The sequence below is a fragment of the Malurus melanocephalus genome, unplaced genomic scaffold (assembly GCF_030028575.1).
Source record: "Malurus melanocephalus ecotype Western Australia unplaced genomic scaffold, MMel_1.1 scaffold_1008, whole genome shotgun sequence".
NCBI lineage: Eukaryota > Metazoa > Chordata > Aves > Passeriformes > Maluridae > Malurus > Malurus melanocephalus.
Window position 1 is genome coordinate 36,090 of NW_026624240.1, and position 19,581 is coordinate 55,670.

The 19,581-nt window shown below is 39.0% G+C and overlaps 1 protein-coding gene across 6 annotated transcripts in view; it reads left to right on the plus strand.

Moving 5' to 3' along the window:
• Positions 1-19,581, plus strand: part of ITCH (itchy E3 ubiquitin protein ligase) — a 57,202-nt gene that overhangs the window by 19,295 nt on the left and 18,326 nt on the right. For 4 of the 6 annotated variants that reach the window (XM_057386612.1, XM_057386615.1, XM_057386613.1 and 1 more), the window contains 9 exons: positions 4,786-4,876; positions 7,282-7,420; positions 9,283-9,407; positions 10,619-10,756; positions 12,772-12,814; positions 14,839-15,008; positions 16,127-16,361; positions 17,577-17,672; positions 18,926-19,100. In XM_057386612.1, the coding sequence (XP_057242595.1) occupies positions 4,807-4,876; positions 7,282-7,420; positions 9,283-9,407; positions 10,619-10,756; positions 12,772-12,814; positions 14,839-15,008; positions 16,127-16,361; positions 17,577-17,672; positions 18,926-19,100 (1,191 nt within the window). In that variant the 5' untranslated portion in view covers positions 4,786-4,806. The remainder of the gene's footprint in view (positions 1-4,785; positions 4,877-7,281; positions 7,421-9,282; positions 9,408-10,618; positions 10,757-12,771; positions 12,815-14,838; positions 15,009-16,126; positions 16,362-17,576; positions 17,673-18,925; positions 19,101-19,581) is intronic. The other 2 variants (XM_057386616.1, XM_057386617.1) reach the window with 2 other exon arrangements.

The window sequence follows — 19,581 nt, forward strand, 5'->3', positions numbered from 1 at the left end:
CATTTTACTTTAAAGATGAAACTTGAACAGTTAAAGTAACTGCTAATTTGCTAAGCAAGCAAGTTGCCAAACTTCCTGTCTCTGCCTGGATTCACTGTGTAGTTATAGCTAACATTAAAGAGAAAAACCTTTTCCACAATATGCATGCCTTTGGTTAAAGAGAGGCTTCAGTGTTTTCACACACAAAAAAAGTGCATGTATTTATCACATACCTTTTGATAATCAAGGGACGTGTTATATTTTACATGCTGTTTTTTAAACAAAACTTTATCTATTTTATGCACTTTCCAGAAGTCTGTATTTCTGTTATGTAGTGAGGTTTTCAAAACCATTGTTAAAACTACTACATATGTTAGAAGAACTTTTTTCATTATGCAGKTTTTTGTTTCCATTATTGAAATGGCAGATGCACTTTGAATAGGAACACCTGCAAGAGCAGCTTAGACTACTCTTAAAATTAATTACTAAACATAAAACTTAYAGCAGCCAACAATATGCAATAATTTCAGTATTTTTTAAATTATAAGGTGTATGTGCCAACATACATATTTTTGAAGGTGCGCATTGTAATTCAGTCACAGTGTTTCATTCTCACCTAGGTGTCTTCTTTCAAATAAATATGAAATAAAATTACCTTCTTCAGTAAGTTGGTTCTTTACCAGATAAATTCCATTGCTGATTAAAGTCACCTAAGTTAAATTGGTRGGACACTGAAGGTCTCTCAAGCCTTTGATAGCATTTTTCTTCTGTTTATGCTCCCTGATTTTGTGGGGTGAGAAGCTCCTTCCCAGCTCTTTGCTTCCTTTGCTTTAACCACAAAGTACTAAAAAGGGTGGGGAGAAAAGCAGCTTTCTTGTGATTTCTTAGAAAAATAACTGAGGCCTTCTTTGCTGCTTTCCTTTTCCCAAAGTGTTTGTAGCATCTGGCTGCACTCCTGACGAATTTTCTCTTTGTTCTGCATGAYTTACACTGTAAATTGTGGTGGTGAAATTTGCTGTTTTGGATGAAAATGCCTCAGCAGCACTGGGTTGTGCCAGAGGGGAAGCTGCTGGGAGAGCACTGCAGGTGGGATTCAGAGAACAGCACCAAAAAGGATGCATGCTCCGAGTTTCCTGCTGTGGGGCAGGTTTATTTTAAGTAGTGTTTGTTCAAACCTGCTGAGTACCAACAATGGCACAYGCAATTATGAAACTGAGTATAATTTATCTAATAATTTACATGTTATGGTAGGGTGTTATAGAACCAAACTTCCTTTGGAGTATGTATGCCGCCACCAAAGAAATTCAGACAGCCATTTGCGTGGTTTATTTTTAATGGCAAGGATATTCTTTCTGTATTCTATCTTTTTATATGCCAAAAAATTTGTCTTGTTCATTTCTGAGAAAATCCTACTTACCTGACCTTGCTCTGAACATGCTTTACACTGCCCCGGTCGTTCATCACAGCTCTCAAATGTTTCAGCTAATGTTCCTAAATTTTAGATTCTGAGAGGATTCCTTGGAAGTGAATAGCAGCATCTGGGAGAAAAATGACTATAGGAGTTTACTATGAAAAACCCAACCCAAGCCACACTAAATCTCTAAATATCTATGAAGATGTATTTAATTTTCTACTGCAGAGGAAAACCTGAATATGCATTCTCAGGTTTGGAATGACTTGTGAATGTGCTGTTGCATTACATTGAATTTATAAAGACATTTGCTTTTCCTAGGTATCATTTCTATTATAATARAACTAAATGGAAGTACTTTAACAATGACTGAGGAATGTGTATTGTTATGATAGGTTTACCAGTCACCTTAGACTGGTTTTGAGTTGAAGTTATCTGCAGCTTTTAATAGAGTAGATTTTTACACACAATCTCTTTGATGTATTTGTTGCATAAATAAAGAGGGGTAAAATGTTAAAAATTAAGTTTAAATATAGAAATTAGCTGGATATGTCTGATATGTCATATGGCATGACTGCCTTTTGCACTCTTTTGCTTCTTTCTAAGTCTAGTTCATTAATCACCACAGATTCTTCTTTGGCTAATCAGTATATTTTAGCTTTTGTTTCCTAACAAARTGAGGTGTATATAATTCTACCTGCTCGCTTCCCATTTTACTGTKTGTGCACTACAGACTTTCTTATTTACTGATCCAGCTAAAAACTGATGGAGATGAAGATACAGAAGTTGAATCAACTTCTCTGAGTTGTGAAAAATCCAGATAAAGTACATACATGCATGGTAGGGAAGGGACTTAAGTTTGTGCCCAGCTGAGAGAAAAGCTGCAGTATGTGTTCAGTGATTGTTCTTTGCTGGAAGCTTGGCATGGAATCAGCTATTCCACTTGTGGAGTCTTCCTCATTGGGAAATTAAAGGGAGCAGAAGAAGTATTGGAGTCAAGGTATTGGAAAACATGGAAACACAAATAGAGGCTGWTGAAGTGCAGAGCACAGGTAAATTGTTGCTTCCTGCTTCTTCTTCTGGCACTCTCCTTTTCCTGGTTAATTAATGGAGCTTGCCAGAAAGGGAACAGCCTCTGGATTTTAGWAAGAGTGCAATAAAATAAGACTCTTCAGTTTTATTGTTCAAAAATAATTAGAAACTTTCTGGCAGCTGAGAGAACTAAACAATATGTAGTATAGTTTCTTTTTTTAGAAGTTTTGGCAGGCGGTATATTCCTGGAATTTTCCTTAAGCTGGTTGTTGGTGAAGGCTGTGTCTCCCAAGRTACACATTTACACATCCACATGTGTTAACTCAGTGGGTGTTTGCAGGACACTCACTTCAGATGTGGTTAAGCTGCTAGATTTTTTTTCTGCATATTCTCAGTGAAAAAATTATCAGATGTTACTAAAATCTCTTTAATGAGTGTATCTGCAGGGTTAGAAATGAAAGTTGGCYTGGACACATGCTTTGAATGAGTGTTGTGTGGTGTAAATGGTTAGTGTGGGAGTTGAGTTCAGAATAATCCCCTTCAGGGATCCCAGGTGTATTATTCTGTGCAGTGTTATTTCTTCAGGTGGGAACTGGCAGCTCTTCTGTAAATCCAAATTCCTTCAGACTGTCCCATGTGTTTGTGCTGGTCTGGATATGATCTGATTGCTTCTATACAGCATRAAGGATACCTAGGGAGTTTTGTAGAACCAATCTCAGGAGCAAACTTAAGAATTGCCCTCTAAATCATTTAAGTTTAGGATACTTTTAAAATACTTACATTAAAATATTTTTTGCTCTAACAGGATTTAAACTTTGGTGATTCACATCTGAAATTTAGTAACAGCACTGACTTCTACTAGTAGCATCAAATACTGTTTAAGCAAGTCATTAGTACCTTTTTTTGGTGGTGTCACATTCTGCAGTAGGGAGCACTGGCATCAGCAAGCTGCAGGATGCAAGAACTTCCCATTTCACCACTTTCAAATACCTGTGGAATTACCAATTTCCCAGTCATTGTCACAGACTTGCGCTTTAGATCACAGCTTCCAAAAAGAGAGTTGTCGTGTTGAGACCTGGTCTCCTTGTGCAAATTCTGGTTTGGTTGGCGTGGCTGGACATGTTTGGGGTTAGATAARCTGCTTGTGGTGTTATCAGCTGTAAGTTCATAAATGGAGTCCTTTGACTCACAGATAGCAGCAGCCTAAGCTAACACGTTCCTTTCCTTGTTGGAAGTAATGTTGTGTGCCACAAAGTGCTTGGGAGCCAGCACGTGATGTTTACTCTGCCTCAGGATCCCATTTGGTGCTGCTCAGAGCACAGCAGCAGTGGAGGCTCAGTAGAAGCTGAGCCCCACAAGAGGGGCATCACCCAGAGAGGTGCACAAATGGTTTACAACAGGTTCTGAGCAGGGAGGACAGTGTGGAAGTGGCACAAAGGAGGGAATACAGCATGMCAGGGATGCAGGAAGTAGTCTGGAAGTTGTATCCGGCAGGCTGTTCACCTTGGAGTGGTCTTGTATCTGGTTCAGTTGGTTAGAGATGCTGAGGTGAAATGTGTTTTAAAAATGGATAGGTAACAGGAATATCTGAGTATTTCCAGAATGATGTCTGTATTTAATATAATAGCAAACCATTTSATTTCTCTGGAAGCTCTGTGATGCACATCGTCCATTTTCTCTCTCTGCCCCCAAAACCAAAATTTTGAAGGAACCTGCACTGCCTTTGGCTGGGAGGATCAGACCAGCCTCAGAGTGAGGGTTGGGGTGTGCCAAGAAGGAAAGTTGTGCAGTAACTGAAGGYTGTCTTGCTTTCTTTCAAAAGKGATGGATTTCCTTTTTCAGTTAAGTGCTTTGTGGAGTTACATCTGCTGTCTGTAGACTTGATCTGACTAGGTGAAAACAAAAAAGATACAAAAGCAGGTTTCTCTAAATTTGAAATTAACTTTWAAATATAAKAATTTATTTTTGGTTGTTTTKCTATGCTTGTAGATTGTGGTGATTACTTTTTAAAAAAAGATAATATTTGACATGGGAAGATAAACTTACCCAGGACTTACRACCCCAAGATGGGCAGGTGGTCTTGACAAAAGAGGTACAGCAGACTTTGGAATTAGAACATCATTCACTCATTAATTGGCCGATTAAAGTGACACAATCAAAAAACTTCTTTTGGCTAAAACAGGTCATGTAGTTGAGACTGAGCCCTTTGTAATGCATTTTCTGTACTTTGGGAAAATGGAAAGGAACTAAACAGAAAGCRAGTGTGGTGTTTTTGTTTGCACTATAATGTATCCACTTGTCAAAAACCAGATGAATTTTTGAGCTTCTGAGTATTGAAATGTTTGCATTCTCTCTTTATGCAGATTCAAGATCCAGCCCATATTATGGCTGGCAGTGGGTCCAGATCAGGACCAGCCAGTGGGTTGTCCATGAAATCACAGCTTCAGATCACTGGTGAGCCTTTGGAAATCATCTACCTTTCCTGGATAAAAATGTGCAAGTGTTTTCCCAAAATTAAACACAGGTTTCTATCTTGCATTTCAGGCAGTTTTGCTTTGTAAAAAGCCCAAGAGAAGTCAAAATTGATGTTATGCCATCATTACATGGCAACTATTTTATCTGGATTTTATCTAAAATGTATTTTGAAATGTTAGATTTTTGTGTGGAAGGAAAAAAAAAAGGAAGGAATAATTCTTTTTGAGTGGTGTTAAGCGAATTGTACAGAGCAGTCCTTCTGGAAATGCAATAGTGCATGATAGTATTGCTTGCAACTTGCTGAAACTTGGCATAGTATCAAATCTAACACTTTTCCCTGATACTGCTGGTCGTTAAATTTGACTTACTGCTTCTCCGTTGTTACATGTTTTTATGGTCACCATTGCAAAGGATAAAAAATTTMATTAAAATGTTGGTGAAAATATCACTGTAATTGAACACCTCTGGATTGTTTGGAAATGAATTTACATGACAGGCTTTGCTTTTGGTAGTGCCTCACCAACAGAGCAGCTGTTGAAACTTAACTGGCAAGGTTTCCCCACTTCTGCTGTCTGAAAATTTAACTGAAGCATAAAAGCTGAATGGGAGATCTGGGAGTGTGTGCAGGTGTCTGTTTAGAAGCACCAAGAGTAAACTTTGCACCCTCAGTGTGAAGACCTGTGSGCATAGGCAGAAGTTTCAGAAAAGGGAGATTGTGGGGTTGAATTGTCAGAAATAGATGGGAAAGCTTTAGACTGGGAAGGAGGCTGGATCTCACTAAATTRCATGGGCTGTAGCTCTCCCTCTGAGGTCACAAACTTGTGTTTCCTCAGTAGGCTGTGAGGCTTTAGAGAAATCTKATCCCTACAGGTTGATACTGGAAAGAAACTGGGAGAGGTTTTGCAGAAGTACATCCTCAACATAGGGATGGAGAGCAGAGCCAAGGATTGAAGTGGTGATTGCTGTCTAAGGCTTTCCCTGTTCAAGGCCTGGGACTCACAAAGATGGTGAAATTGAATAAATGCTTCAGAGTTTAGAACTAAAATGACTGAGGTATTTGAACAGATCTGAATTTCTTAGAAGTTCAGCCACAGAGTGCAGCAAACTGTTGCCTGTGCAGCAGGTGTTACCTGTCCTACCCTCAGCATCCTATTCTGCTGCCCTCGTTAGTTTTAAATGAACTTTCAGGGTGTCTGGGTAAGAACAAACCTTGAAAGTAGGTGCAAATCCACTGATTTCTGCTGCCCCAAGGCAGGTCTTTGAGATAATTAGAGATGTTGMGGTATGAGGTGCTATAGCATTGAAGTACTGGAGACAGGAGGGGAAGGATGGGCAGCTGTTTGTGAAAATCAAGGAATTAATTTCTGTGAGATGTCTGTAATACACAGAGAGAGAGTTTTCTTTGGGAGCAGTTCAGAGCAGTTTATATTAAGCTACTTCTCTAAATCTCTAAAGGAGCATAGACTATAAAGAGAATCTGGGGAGATTAGCCAGATGGGCCTGAATTAGTCATCTCTTTTTTAAGGCTGTAGTGAGGCTGTGGTGGGTGACAAACACACAGAAGAGCAAGTTGTTCTTTGTTAGAACACTGAATTCACTGGCCAACTGGAAATGATAATGCCTTTGTCTTCAGAATAGTTTTGTGAGTTCAGTGTTGCCAGTGAATCCAAGAACATTTGGGAGTCAAATGTCAGAGTAGACACGGATCATAAACAGAGACAACATAGCCATAGTGTGTGGAAAGATGGGAATGTTGCAATCAGTAATACTGGATGTTTAAAAAAAACTCCCAACAGCAAAAAAACCCCAATGAACCAAAGCATCCAGCATAYCCTCTCCCCACCAAAATTAAAGATCTAGAGCTGCAAGTCCTGTCCAGATTTGCTGTTCCTAGAACAGGAGGTAGTTAACTGCTAGTCAGAGTCTGGATTCAGCTTTTCAGTTTTGCTTAGCTACAGAAAACTTCACACCAAATTAATTTTCTTAGTGATGTTCTTTTCATGAGAAGTAGTGACAATTTTCCATAAGCCTTAATGAGATCATGTTTTGAACTTAACAAGCAGTGTAATAAACTCCAGGAATTCTCTTGGCTGGTGATAGACAGGAAAAGATTGTAGAGAATATTTTCTGCTTTCAACACCTAGAGTGTTTGATATTTCAGAAGTATTCTTGCATGTTTTAGGCATTTGTGTGAGCTATAGCACTGTAWAAGTGAGCTGGAATGCAAGAGAGATTTTGTCCATCTAATGTGGGKTTTTTTCTTGAATGTTACTGTCAGACATCAATGACCTGACATTTGAATACTGAAGCACACAACAGAAAAATACTATTTGCAATTGAAATCGTCCTGAGTAAATGACTGGTTTTTTTCTCTTTCTTAACAGTTATTTCAGCAAAACTAAAAGAAAAGAATAAATGGTTTGGACCTAGTCCTTATGTGGAAGTCTCAGTAGATGGACAGTCAAAGAAGACAGAAAAATGCAACAACACAAATAGTCCAAAGTGGAAACAGCATCTTACAGTGTAAGTTTGGTTTTATTTTCTGATTTTATTTGAGCTCAATTAATGTAACTGACAGTGGGCTTTTGAAGGTTGTGGGGGTTTTTTTAAGCAAGGAGTGGAATGTTGCATTAGAAGGAGACATTTGTAAAATTTTTTGAGTAAATATAGTATGGTCTGAAATACATATTTACGAAATGTTACACTGCTTATACTTATATGCTGTCTAAATATATGTGACATATCAAAGGAGTTCTAATTCTGTGTGTGGTAAGGACAGKAAGGTAATTTAATATTAAAACAGGCAGTCCCATGCAAGTTTTTGTTGTCATATTTATAGCTTTCAGAAGTTCTATGACTGAGAAGTGTAAATGTTCTTTGTGTCCCACTGTGGTGTACCAGGTCATGGCACAGGTAGTTGGTTCTATCTTGTGCACCTCTAAATTCAAGCACAAATCCAAAATTCCCAATTAATGTGTGCAATTTCAAGAGGAGTACAGCTGATAACATTTGCTTGGCCCAGTATTTGTGTTGTGTGGTGATAAAAAGTGTAAAGCAAGAACAAAAAAGATACACGGTTCTGCAAAATGTAGTTTTCTCCTAAGAATGTCCCATGAAACTCTGGGATAAAGGTCAGTCTGTGCTTGCACATTGGACAGGCACTTTTCACAAGGGCRTGTCAGATGGAATATTGGGAGGGAATTSTYCCCTGTGAGGATAAGAGAGGCCCTGGCACAGGGTGYCCAGAGAAGCTGTGGCTGCCCCTGGATCCCTGGCAGTGCCCAAGGCCAGGCTGGACAGGGCTGGGAGCAGCCTGGGACAGTGGAAGATGAGATGGAGTGAAATGAGCTTTAGGATGCCTCCAATGTAAAACCAATCAGTGATTTGCTTATAATTCAATTGTAAATTATTCTTCTTGAAGCATGTGGAATGCTGCCTGATGAAAACCATTTTTGTATATGTTCTTTTATTGTAATTTAGATTATTAAGAAGTTTTAGTTACTACTGTTTACTATCTTACTTTGCACTGAGRTATATTAAGAAAAGGAAGATCTTGTACTTCATATACGTATCAGTGTAGAAGAGCAAAATTTTCTTTTACCTTTTAAAGTTTGCCTTTTTTTCTTTCTTTTTKAATGGGAATGTTTGTAGTCTGTRCTGTGCAAGTCCACATAGTAACACGTGGGCTGTTTTTGCTCCCTTTGAGTAAGAGCTGAGCAGGGGTGTACACCATGTACATCAACTACATTGGAGATCACACTAAAGCTGTATGGGGCTTAATGGAGTAAATTGGTTTTTAGGAAATATTTTGGCACAGCTGCCTAGATTCAGGATAAAAAGGAAAAGTGTAATTGCTTCTGCAAATGAGGGCGAACTCTCTTGGGGTTCCTCTCCTTGGAGAGAGTTTGTTAGATAGTTCTTCTGAAGGGGCTGACTGTGAAAATCTGGACTTTTATACAAGCATATACAGTTGAAATTATCCAAGGAGAAAATAAGCAGTCGTTTGTACGCATTTCACACAACGAAAATAATTTAAAGCTATATAAATGTTAGAGTGTTCCTTATAAAAAAAAAAGAATATCAGTATTAAAAATTACTTTGAAATTGCTGTTATGGAACTTACTGTGTATTACTAGAGTTGCTGGTAGTTTTGCTTCATTCCCCTTAAAATAATAATAATAAAAAATATGCTTGATCTTTGAGTTGATTTACAAGATGTATACAGGTGACTGCACATAAGAATGTGGTAATTAGAAATTATTTGTTGTTACCACCATTATTTCTTTCTTTTCAAATAACTTCAAGTGACAGCTGAGGTAGATGGCTCAGTTCACCCCTTTTCCCACAAATGAATGTCCTTACAGTATTCAACTTTTCCTTTTCAGAATTGTCACTCCTGTAAGTAAATTAAACTTTCGAGTCTGGAGCCATCAAACATTAAAATCTGATGTCCTTCTGGGAAGTGCTGCTCTGGATATTCATGAGACTTTGAAATCCAACAGTATGAAATGTAAGTCTGARATTGAGGCTACCTCAGAGTCCACAGAGTTCTTCAGGAATTGTCTGTTAATGAATATGAGTGCTGTGAGCACCTCTGAAATGTCCCTTAAGGATTCCTCTTGGTACTACAGGTTGCTTTTTTGAGCTTCCTCTTATTTTTTCAGAGTAATCTTTTTTGCTTATGCACAGGCTGCCATGGTGGCCCTGAAACCAAGATGTTTTTCACTTTCTGAGTGASTGAAAGGCAAATTAAAGAAAAGAGTTTCCTTTTACATAGCTTAAAAATGAAACTGGTTGGGGATATGGTGCTAGACAGGAAATGTGTAAAGTTATTTTTATTCTAAGTAGTGCTACAGGGATATTTTGTATTATTTGATTGATCTCAGAACTAGTTGGGCTTTGGGCAGTATGTGCAATCCTGGCAAGCTTGAGGAAGAAATACAGAATTCTACAGACCCATCACAGCACTCATGGGGCTGCAGCACAGAGCTCTGTGCTTCCCTGCTCTTGTTCTGTCCTTTAAAGAAGTGTTTGCATCCCAACTGTCACACGTGGGTGTTGCAGATGGAGAATGTTGATAGCAGTTTGAGCTGCTCTCCTGGCAATGTCTGTCCTGCTGAATCTGGGTGAAAATCCCCTTGGGTTGGTGCATTTGTTGTCTGACACCAAGCACTTTTTGAAGTTCACTGGGGTTTGTTTCAAAACCTTTCAGCAGGAGTGTTCATTTACAGTTCTGTTTCACTGAAAACCCTGAATATACCATTAGTCTGGGGATATGATGGAAAATGTTCACATTCTGACTGTGAATCTGGATGTCATTAGGTAAATGTGAAGGTTTTTAGTGGAGAAACAGAAACTAAATCTGCTCTTTATTAACAATAAGGTGAATTACCCTTCCTAGCTCTGTATTGAGGACAGGTGCATTAATTGCTGCAGAAATGTGAGACTCCAATCTCTGCTGTAGTGATAATCCTTTCTAGGCAGCAACAAGATTATGCTCTAATTTTGCCCTTTTTGTAGAAACAATAACTTTCTAATGATATGTGAGAATGCTTGGTTTTACCACAGGGAAATATAATGGAGGGGCAGAGCTGTCGTTCTGTGGGGTGTTTGAGGGCTTTTTTCCCCATGATCACTGAAGTCTGCAATTGGCTTCTTGAATAAAAGGCCCTTTTTTCTCATGTAGTAGATAAAYTCCCTTTGTTGTGTGTTCTTTTCCAGTGGAACAGGTAGTGGTGACGTTGCACCTTGTGGGTGACAGGGAGCCGACAGAAGTGGTGGGAGATCTGTCGGTCTGTCTGGATGGGATGCAGGTGGATCCCGAGCTCCTGACCAATGGSGAAGCCTCAGGTACAAGAAGTAAGTACTTTTTAGGCCAAATTTTAAATGTATCTGCTACACAAAGCCTATTTTGGGGGAATCTTTAACACCATCTTTGAATAATCCTAATAACAGCAGTTTCTGTTTGTAGAGACCAGAGTTCTCATGTATTTTTACTTGAGGTGGAGTCATGGTTCACAGGGCAGATACTCAGCCTTGCTGTAACAAAAACCAGATCAGCATCTTTATTTGCTGGATCTTGCAAACTTTTATCTAGCAATCCCAAACATTAATGAAAGCCTCTAGCTTTTTTTTAATAACATCATAACAGAAAAAAATAAAGTTGGTTTGATCTCATCATCATTCTAGTAATAAGTATTCTGCTTACTAGGAGACATGGGTTTATATTAATTTTCTTAAAATAGCACATTTAAATAAATGTATTCATAGATTAAATTCCCTGTGGAGAGCTACAGAGAGGATCCACTTCCTATTTATTTGGCGTGTACATTTTTTTAAAAACTTGAATTCATGTAAAATATCTAATTACACTAAAATAAAAAGGTAATTTTTATTTCCTGGGAGCTGGAAGGCATTGGAACATTTCCAAAATATTGTACATTGAGAAGTAGAACTAGGTAAGAGGTTATTTTTCTAGAAGGCAGCAGGAAAGACTGTCTGCTATACTGACCAGCTGGGCACTTACCTGGCAAGTTTTAGGCTTTTGTCTTGTGGGGTTTTTGTAAAGTCCTAGAGGAAGTTGCTTTGAGATTTCATCTGAGTATCATAAATAAATTTAATTAACACACAAGTTCTGTAACCATTGTTTCTAGAGCTTTTAATCCATGTTCTTTGCATTTTCTYAAAAGGATCAATTGCATAATTGGATTGTGTGGATTTTTTAATTTTAATGAATAAAGGCCAAATGCTGGAATTGTGTGGGACTTGTAAAGCAGGGCTGAGGTGTAGTGACAGAAATACCTGGTGAAAATACCAAATTTGCCTCCTATGCAGTACTTGATTTTCATCTCTGCCRTTTACAGGGCTGGGCTTGACACACCTAGCCAGAAGTTCAGCAGAAGTTTCCCAGATAATCAGGGGCCTGAAGCACATAAGGAAGGGGTTAAATGTTAAAGTAGTCCAACACATTGTACAGACTGATGCACTTCAGGCAAATACATTGTTTATGGAGTTGCTTTTAAATTCAGATTTCTCTTTCTGGGGTTAAATTCCTTCCATACACAGTCCACTAAGAGCACATTATCCTAAGCCTTTCTGTGACTACATCCTTGTCTTTGGCCTAGATCTGTCCACAGTTGCCATCAGAACTGAGAACTGATTTCTTTATTAATGACATTTGTTTAACTCTATGGAAATAGAGTATTGGTGCTGTCTACATTAATGAGCAGTTCTGTACTGCATATTCAAGGTTTGCACATGCTGGCACAAATGGCAAATATTTCCAAGCTGGCTGAATAAGCAGTTGCAAAACATTTGCAAATCTAGGCTGAGCTGCTGTAATGCTTTTGGAATGCAGCCATATTTTGTACCTGCTTCAATGCCTTAATGTTAAATAATTTACTGAGAAGGGGAAGGGTCTGCRTTGGAGAGCCCCAGAAAACAAAGCCTCCAGCCAACCAGAGAGGAGATTTTAGTGAAGCTTTTGCCCTTTCTGCTCTGGCTGTCATAATTGAAAGGGAGAAAATATGAAAACCAAGTTCTACTTAAAGAATAAGCACTTCTTTATACTGTGACAGTGTTATTAAACTGTGTTTATSTTTGGGAATATTCATATGCATACAGTCAAATGAGATCCTGTTATATCTTCCATAAGGTAGAAGTATTACATGGCAGTAGTTTAAAAAAATTGTGTTCACACACCCCTATAAAGATATGCAAAGCATGTACATCTTTGAAGARCAGTAGATAAGCAGCAAATACCATTTCATTTCCACACTTAAAAGAAGTGTGAGCATTAAAGGCTGCTGCTTTCCTTGGAAATSATTCAGAGTGTTGCTTACACGTCTGTTGGCTTTTTCTTCCTGGTATTTAAGGTCCTACACAGAGTGAAAGCTCCAGAGTAAGGAGTGATACACGGTAAGACTTTTTTCCTGTTTTTTAAAAAAWTTTATTCTGCCTTTTAGTATTTGCAGTTTTGAAAGAGGAATTGTGTGTTTTATAAAGAAGACAATGAAAAATTTATGAATATGCCCTGCAGCAGTATCTGTTAAGATCTGAKCATGTCCTAAACAAAAATACTGAACTATTGTTCAGCTCCATTGTCTGGCCTCAGTWTGCCTCCACACCTGACTGATCATTTTGTTTTTGCCTTGGTGTTCCTCATCCTTCTCCCAGTGTTTGCCCAAAGCAAAACATATATTAAAAAACACCCAAACAAATGGCACTGGTTATTTTTACACTGGTTTGCTTTATAGCAGGAAGGTATCAGATTTATATTTAGCTTTGTTAAGAAGATCCCAAAAGCTGTCTGGCACTTACAGTGCATTAAAGCTGATACCGGATTATGCTGCCTGGTAGGATAAGAGTTTGACCAGAGCCGTGTTACTTTTATTAGTTCCCAGTGCTACAAGTATTTTAAGGACCTGTACAGGGCACARCACTCTGGATGACATCTGGACTAGCCAAGCTAAATTTCACTTTWTTTTTTAATAGATTACATTCTTGGCTATGTTGCCTGAAGTCTTCCCATGAAAGTTTGGGTTTGTTCTGYTTACTTTTTGTGTTTGAAAGAATGATTCCATGTCTGGGTGTTCAGAATTCCTCTGTGTGTGTGTTAGGATAATAGGAACAATAATAATGATGATTCCGTTTTGGTAGCAACCAGGGGGCTTTTGGTGGTCATTGTGATAATCATGTAAATGATCAGGAAGGGGACTTTCTACAAGGACATGCAGTGAAAGAACAAGAGGGAATGACTGAAAAACTGGGGCTAAAGCTCCTGAGACCTGAGATCAGTAATGATTTGGACCCATTTTCAGAGTAATTTACTTTTGGGTTGGTGTAGTATGAATTACATGAACCACACCTGGTATAGAGCAAAAGTGTGTTTGACAATGATACTGAGGTTAAATTAACATGATTTTGCTTGATCCTTGATCCTCTGTGACTTGTGATTCACTTAGCTTACTTAATGGTTTTTACTTTGTTTACATTTAAAGGAATGWAATTTTAGAGGTAGTGGGCTGAATCTGTAACCTCTTGTTTTATTTCTGATGGTTTATCTGTTTGACCTGTAAATCCACTGGAATTTTAGTTGAGAACCTTTTTATTTTGCTCAACATATTCTGAAAAGAAAATGCTTTATTCTAAAGATGTACATACCTCTAACTCTTCTTAAGGAGCTACAAATGTATCAGAATAATACTCTGCTAAGTGAACAGCACAGCAAGGGTCAGTATTGCTGTGGAGTTTCTTAATTCTTGTAAGGTTGAGCAGTTTATATTCATAGCTGTTGGTCAAAACTTCAATGCTTAGTTCTGAATTCTCCAGCCTGTTGCAGAATTGAGTTCAGAGGGGAAATTGATATATACATAAGTAAGATTTCTAAAACTTTGTAGCATTTTGTGTGTTCTGAGCATATGCCAGCCCTGAGGAGTAAAGGCACAGAAGCTGTTCTCAGGTCTTAGCTTCTCATCTCATTAGAGACAAGTGGGACTCATGGGCAGAAATAGCTGAGCAGCAAAATCCAGAGCCTGGACCTAAGGGTGACTGTTGAATTGGGAAATGAAAGAGGAAGTTTTGGTGTAAGATGTTATATACATCTGTTTCACCATCTTTCCATCAGCTGAGGTTTCAGGTAACTCAGGAAATACACTGAGTGTGTTTTTACAGATGTAGAGATGCTTGGAATTATTGTAAGAATCTCACCTAGTTGTAACTATTGCATTYTGGTGTCTTTCACATGTCTTTSCAACMCCYCTGGAAGTGTCCCAGGTCAGGCTCGATGTGGCTTGGAGCAACCTGGTTTAATGGAAGGRGGCTGAAATGAGCTGAGCTTTAATGCCCCTCCCAAYCCAAATCTTCCATGATCCTGTGATTTGCAAATTTTCATGTCATCCATGCATTATTRMAACAATTCTCTRTGTGTTTTCTTGCAAAAGGACTAACTCAAATGGCCTTGAAAACTGTGAGGATGCTGCTTCCAGTGAAAACAAGACTGTTAATGGCAGTGACTCTCCRTTGCTCACAAATGGGAACTGCAAACCTGCCAGACCTCCCAGGCCTGCCAGACCTCCACCCCCCACTCCCCGCAGACCCCCGTCAGTAGCCGGTACGTCCATGGGGCTGGGCACTCCTTGGGTGAACATTGCTGTGTCTGCTCCTGGTGTTCACCTGCAATTTTGGTGGGAAATTCTTTGGCAGGTCRTTTCTGGAGGAGTATTTTTAAACTTACGTTGGGTACATGTTGTTTGGTCATGGTTACTGTTACTGGAATTTCCTCATTTCCACATCTCAGTGGTGGTGGCAGTAATGGTGCTGCAAAGAGTGGAGCTGGGACYTGGAGAACCAAGAATGCTGCTGCTACACTGAGGCACCCACTGAGGCAGACAAAAGATCCACTGAAGGACTCACAGAACTGTCTCAAGTTGATAATACGGAATTCAAAAATATGAGTTATTGGTTTCTACAGTTCCARTTAAATTCTGTGAAGTGCCAGCACTTAAAACATTCATTACTCTTCTGTGCTGAAATTGATAGATTTTTAAAATCTAGTTATTTAAAAACCACCTGCAGGCCACTAATTCTGAAGGGTTATTTCATGTTTTCAGGGTAATTACTTTACCCCCAGACAGTGCAATGCTTCAGTAGTCTCATTATTACAGTTGATAAATGCTGGGTCTGGATGGGCCCTGCAATGCAGTAATTACTTTAAAAGATTAATCCAGTGCAGTTAGTTAATAAGACTTGACTTGTGTTCAACTTCGAACCTCACCCATCAAATGGCATTAAGATAAAACTGAAAACATGTAAAGAATGTCTGTGTTCCCCTCCCATTGTAATTGTTACTTTCCATGCAATACCAGATCTCTTCTTGAAAATTTTATGTTTATCATCACTTAAATTATTAATCAAAATAATAAATGGATAATTTATTAATTCAAGGAAATAGACTTTTGTATATCATTTAATGTTTACAGAATGCAGGCAACAAGGTAAATAGGATTTATTGTGTTAGAAATATCAAAATTGTGCTGTCGGTGGCAGTTCTTGGATTAATGCATTTTTACAGTAAAACGGAATTGCTTTTTTAGTTTTTATGTGAGCTGCAAAATGTGCCTATGGAAACAGCAGATCTTGCAGGTTTCCTTTTGTCATGTACAGCTTCTACAATARATTAGTGGTAAATGTTACTTAAAGGCTTTTTCTCCTCTCTCTCTGCCATCGCAGCAAGTGCAAATGAACCTTYATCCACATCCACAGAAAGTGATGGGGCCAGTGCAGGATCACTGGCAGGTACAGCCTCAAATACACCTTCAGAGCAGAGCCCTGAGGGGGCAACAGCCGCCACCACAGCTCCTGCCACTCCTGCACTCACCACTCCTCCAGTGTCGAGACAAGTCCAGCCAGTAAATCCTCCACCTCAGGCCCTTACCACAGTCAGCCAAGGTCCTCTTCCACCTGGGTATGGGTTTCATGACTTCTTTCTCCCTGTGTGTRYTGACTTTCTGGTTTTWTTTTTTTTTTTTTACTTACAGTAGGTGTAACAAAACATTGATAACATCTGTCTTTTACTGCATGACAAAAGTCTCCTCAAGACTTTGGAAGGTTTTATAACTGTTTTGTCTGGTTGATCTTCAAGCATWCAAGGAAAGAATTTCTTCCAATAGTTACCATTTGTTCCCATGTCAGTGAAACACAGGTTTAAAATAGTGTGACAACTTGTTGTCTGCAAATTAGAATGAAGTCAGGTAGGAAAATATTGGTACAGATAAGTAGAAGAAAAGCTGCTCTTGTGGTTCATAATCTACGATATATCCTGAAGATTTTTACTTAATGCTGCAGCTTCTGGGAGTAGCATGGACATGCTGCCATGCTTTGGGTACATTTTGAATTTGTCAGGTGGCAGGCCTTTTACCTCAAAACTCTAAACTTCAAAAACCAATATCAAAAAAAGTTCCTGGACTCTGTGAGCGAGGGAAAGCAAAAACTTCCCAATGTGAATGGTGTTATTGGGAAAATACCTGCCTAAATTTGCAGGTAGTTGAACCCAAAGATGGGAGAGGTCTGAATTACCTCACAGSATAACTGAAATCAAGTGGTATGGAAAACATCAGTTGTTGTTTTATCATTCTGATTTCAAGAGAAATGGCATGTTTCTTTCCCCTTTGGTGTTACATTTGGTGCAAACACGGGGGTAAGTTGTTATCCTGAACGCTGCATATGCAGAAAATGTGTCCAATGCCCTTATGATGAGCTCTGCATATACTTGATCACTAAAGAATGTGCATATTTTAAGGATTTTAACTGAATTATTTCTACTCTGGAAAGAGGTTAACATCCATAGTTGGTTCTGTTCAACAGGTTACTGATATACTTGGTAGTGAATTCAAACTTTGCTGGAATTGTATCCATAGGCATGAATTTGAGCTTCAGTTTCCCAGGAAGGTGGTCATRTACAACAGGTTTTGTATTTTAGTTGGCATAGAATCACTGTTAATATGAATGGTATCACAGTGTGTTGCACACTGTTCTGGTGCATCTCATGAGCCAATGGTTTTAAGCATTTCATTTACAAATAAACATKTTATGGAAACAAGTGTTTCTCATCTTTATGCTGTAGATGAATGGTTGGAGAAGTTTGATCTGGAGGAAGATTGAAATTTTGATTTCTTTTCAGCTGGGAGCAGAGAGTAGACCAGCATGGTCGAGTGTATTATGTGGACCATGTGGAAAAAAGAACGACGTGGGATCGGCCAGAGCCTCTTCCTCCAAGGTGAGCCYGGGTCAGCCATCAGATCTTCTCAGATAGGTCTGTGTTTTTCAGGGATTAATTGCCTGACAGTTTGCTAAAGGTAGRAAAGATGTTTGTAAATACAAATGGGAACTCAATGCAAGTAGCTGCTCCAGGTTGTCTTCAAGGACTAACGGAAAAGAGTTGAATGTCAAAAATACCAAATCTGAATTTCCTCTCAAAGATTAAGCAAGTGCATCTTTACTGACTGGGAAACAGATTTCAGTTAAACACAGTAGACAGCCCCAAAGGTAAAAGAGAACCAAAACCGCAGAGAAGTATTTTGGGACTGAGGTAGCTATCAGCTTGAGCAGGAATGCTCTTGGTTACCTCTTACCCTGAGGTTATTGTTTGCAGGTCTTTGATCCTGTCACAGGGTTCCCAGCTGCCCATTTACTATACATAAAAACCAGCTGTTGTTATTAAACTTTTGCAGCTCTTGGAATCAAAACAGCCAGTGATATTAATTCAGCATTGTTCTATGTTTCTTATTTTTTAACAATAGAAGAAAAACATAAGAGTTGTTATTTTGCACATTTTTTCCTCAAATAGTTCACACACTRTAAAAAATTACAAAGTGAAAGTGTGGGATAGTAAGGAGAACTTGGTAACCAAAACCAAAAACTGGCAGACAGTCTCATAAAGGGAGTTCACCTGTCATGTTTCAAGTTATTTCAAAYTCTTTGAGCAGACCAACTTGTATATTGCTTAAGCTTAGAATAGGAATGTTTTCTTTCGACTTTTGTGAGTAGTACTGATTGCATATGAACTGAAAATTAGAGAAAAAGCAAACAGAAAATCAAACCAAATCAAAACACCAAACCCAATGCCCAAAGTTTCGTTTTCTGCCAAATCACAGTGTGGGGAAGTTGTGCACTTAACCCACAATGTCAGGGGTTTTGCTTTAGGAGAAACCAGCAGATTTACGTTACAGGCTGGCTAGGATAACTGCAGTGATGCCAGCATGGTGTGGATGGACAGTGGTTTAGGCAGCTCTTGAAAACTATTTCAAGAAACCCTGAAAGTACAATAAATGGAATGAGTCTGACATTGTATAGTATGTAGCAAATAAGTGATTCTCCTAAAACAATTCTAGCTCTTGCATAACTTCAGTAGAGGATACAAGGACAAGAAACTGCTGATGAGCCCATRCTTTCTGTTCCACTCTACCACACTGCCTCTGAGCCCTTAAATTGCCTGCTATTRACAACTCTGGCTTGTCTTTTTTCCCAAAGCTGGGAGAGGAGAGTTGACAACATGGGGAGGATTTATTACGTTGACCACTTCACCAGAACAACGACGTGGCAGAGACCGACATTGGAATCTGTCCGGAATTACGAGCAGTGGCAGCTCCAGCGCAGCCAGCTCCARGGAGCCATGCAGCAGTTCAACCAGAGATTTATATATGGGGTGAGCAATACATGGGGGACTGGGAGGGATGAGGTGGTTTTGGGGTTTGGGCATGCTTGTGGATGGCCTTCCCCCCATAAAGGCACCAGACTCTGTTTATATCTCTGTGTGTGGCATAGCAAGGAGGGCTCGTTGTAACCTTAGTTCATGTCCTTGCAGTGACTGCAGGCAGCAGATGGGGTTTAGTTGTCACCTCAATAYAGGGCTTCTTTAATAAAAGTTATGTACAATATTGATAAAACCTTTGGTTCATAACAAACTACAGTTTAGTAATAAGGTGTGGTTTATTTGTGTTGTGTCTTGTATTGCYCTGGCCAAACACCAGGGAGGTTAAGCAAACTCAAAGGCCATACATTTCTGCTCTGGGTGAAATGAATTATGCACAGTGAATGTTAGGAGAGCAGGGAAGTTGAAAATAATCCYTCCAGCTTTTTAAATCCATTGTTTGCCTCTGATGAATAGCAAACATTAGATCACTCCA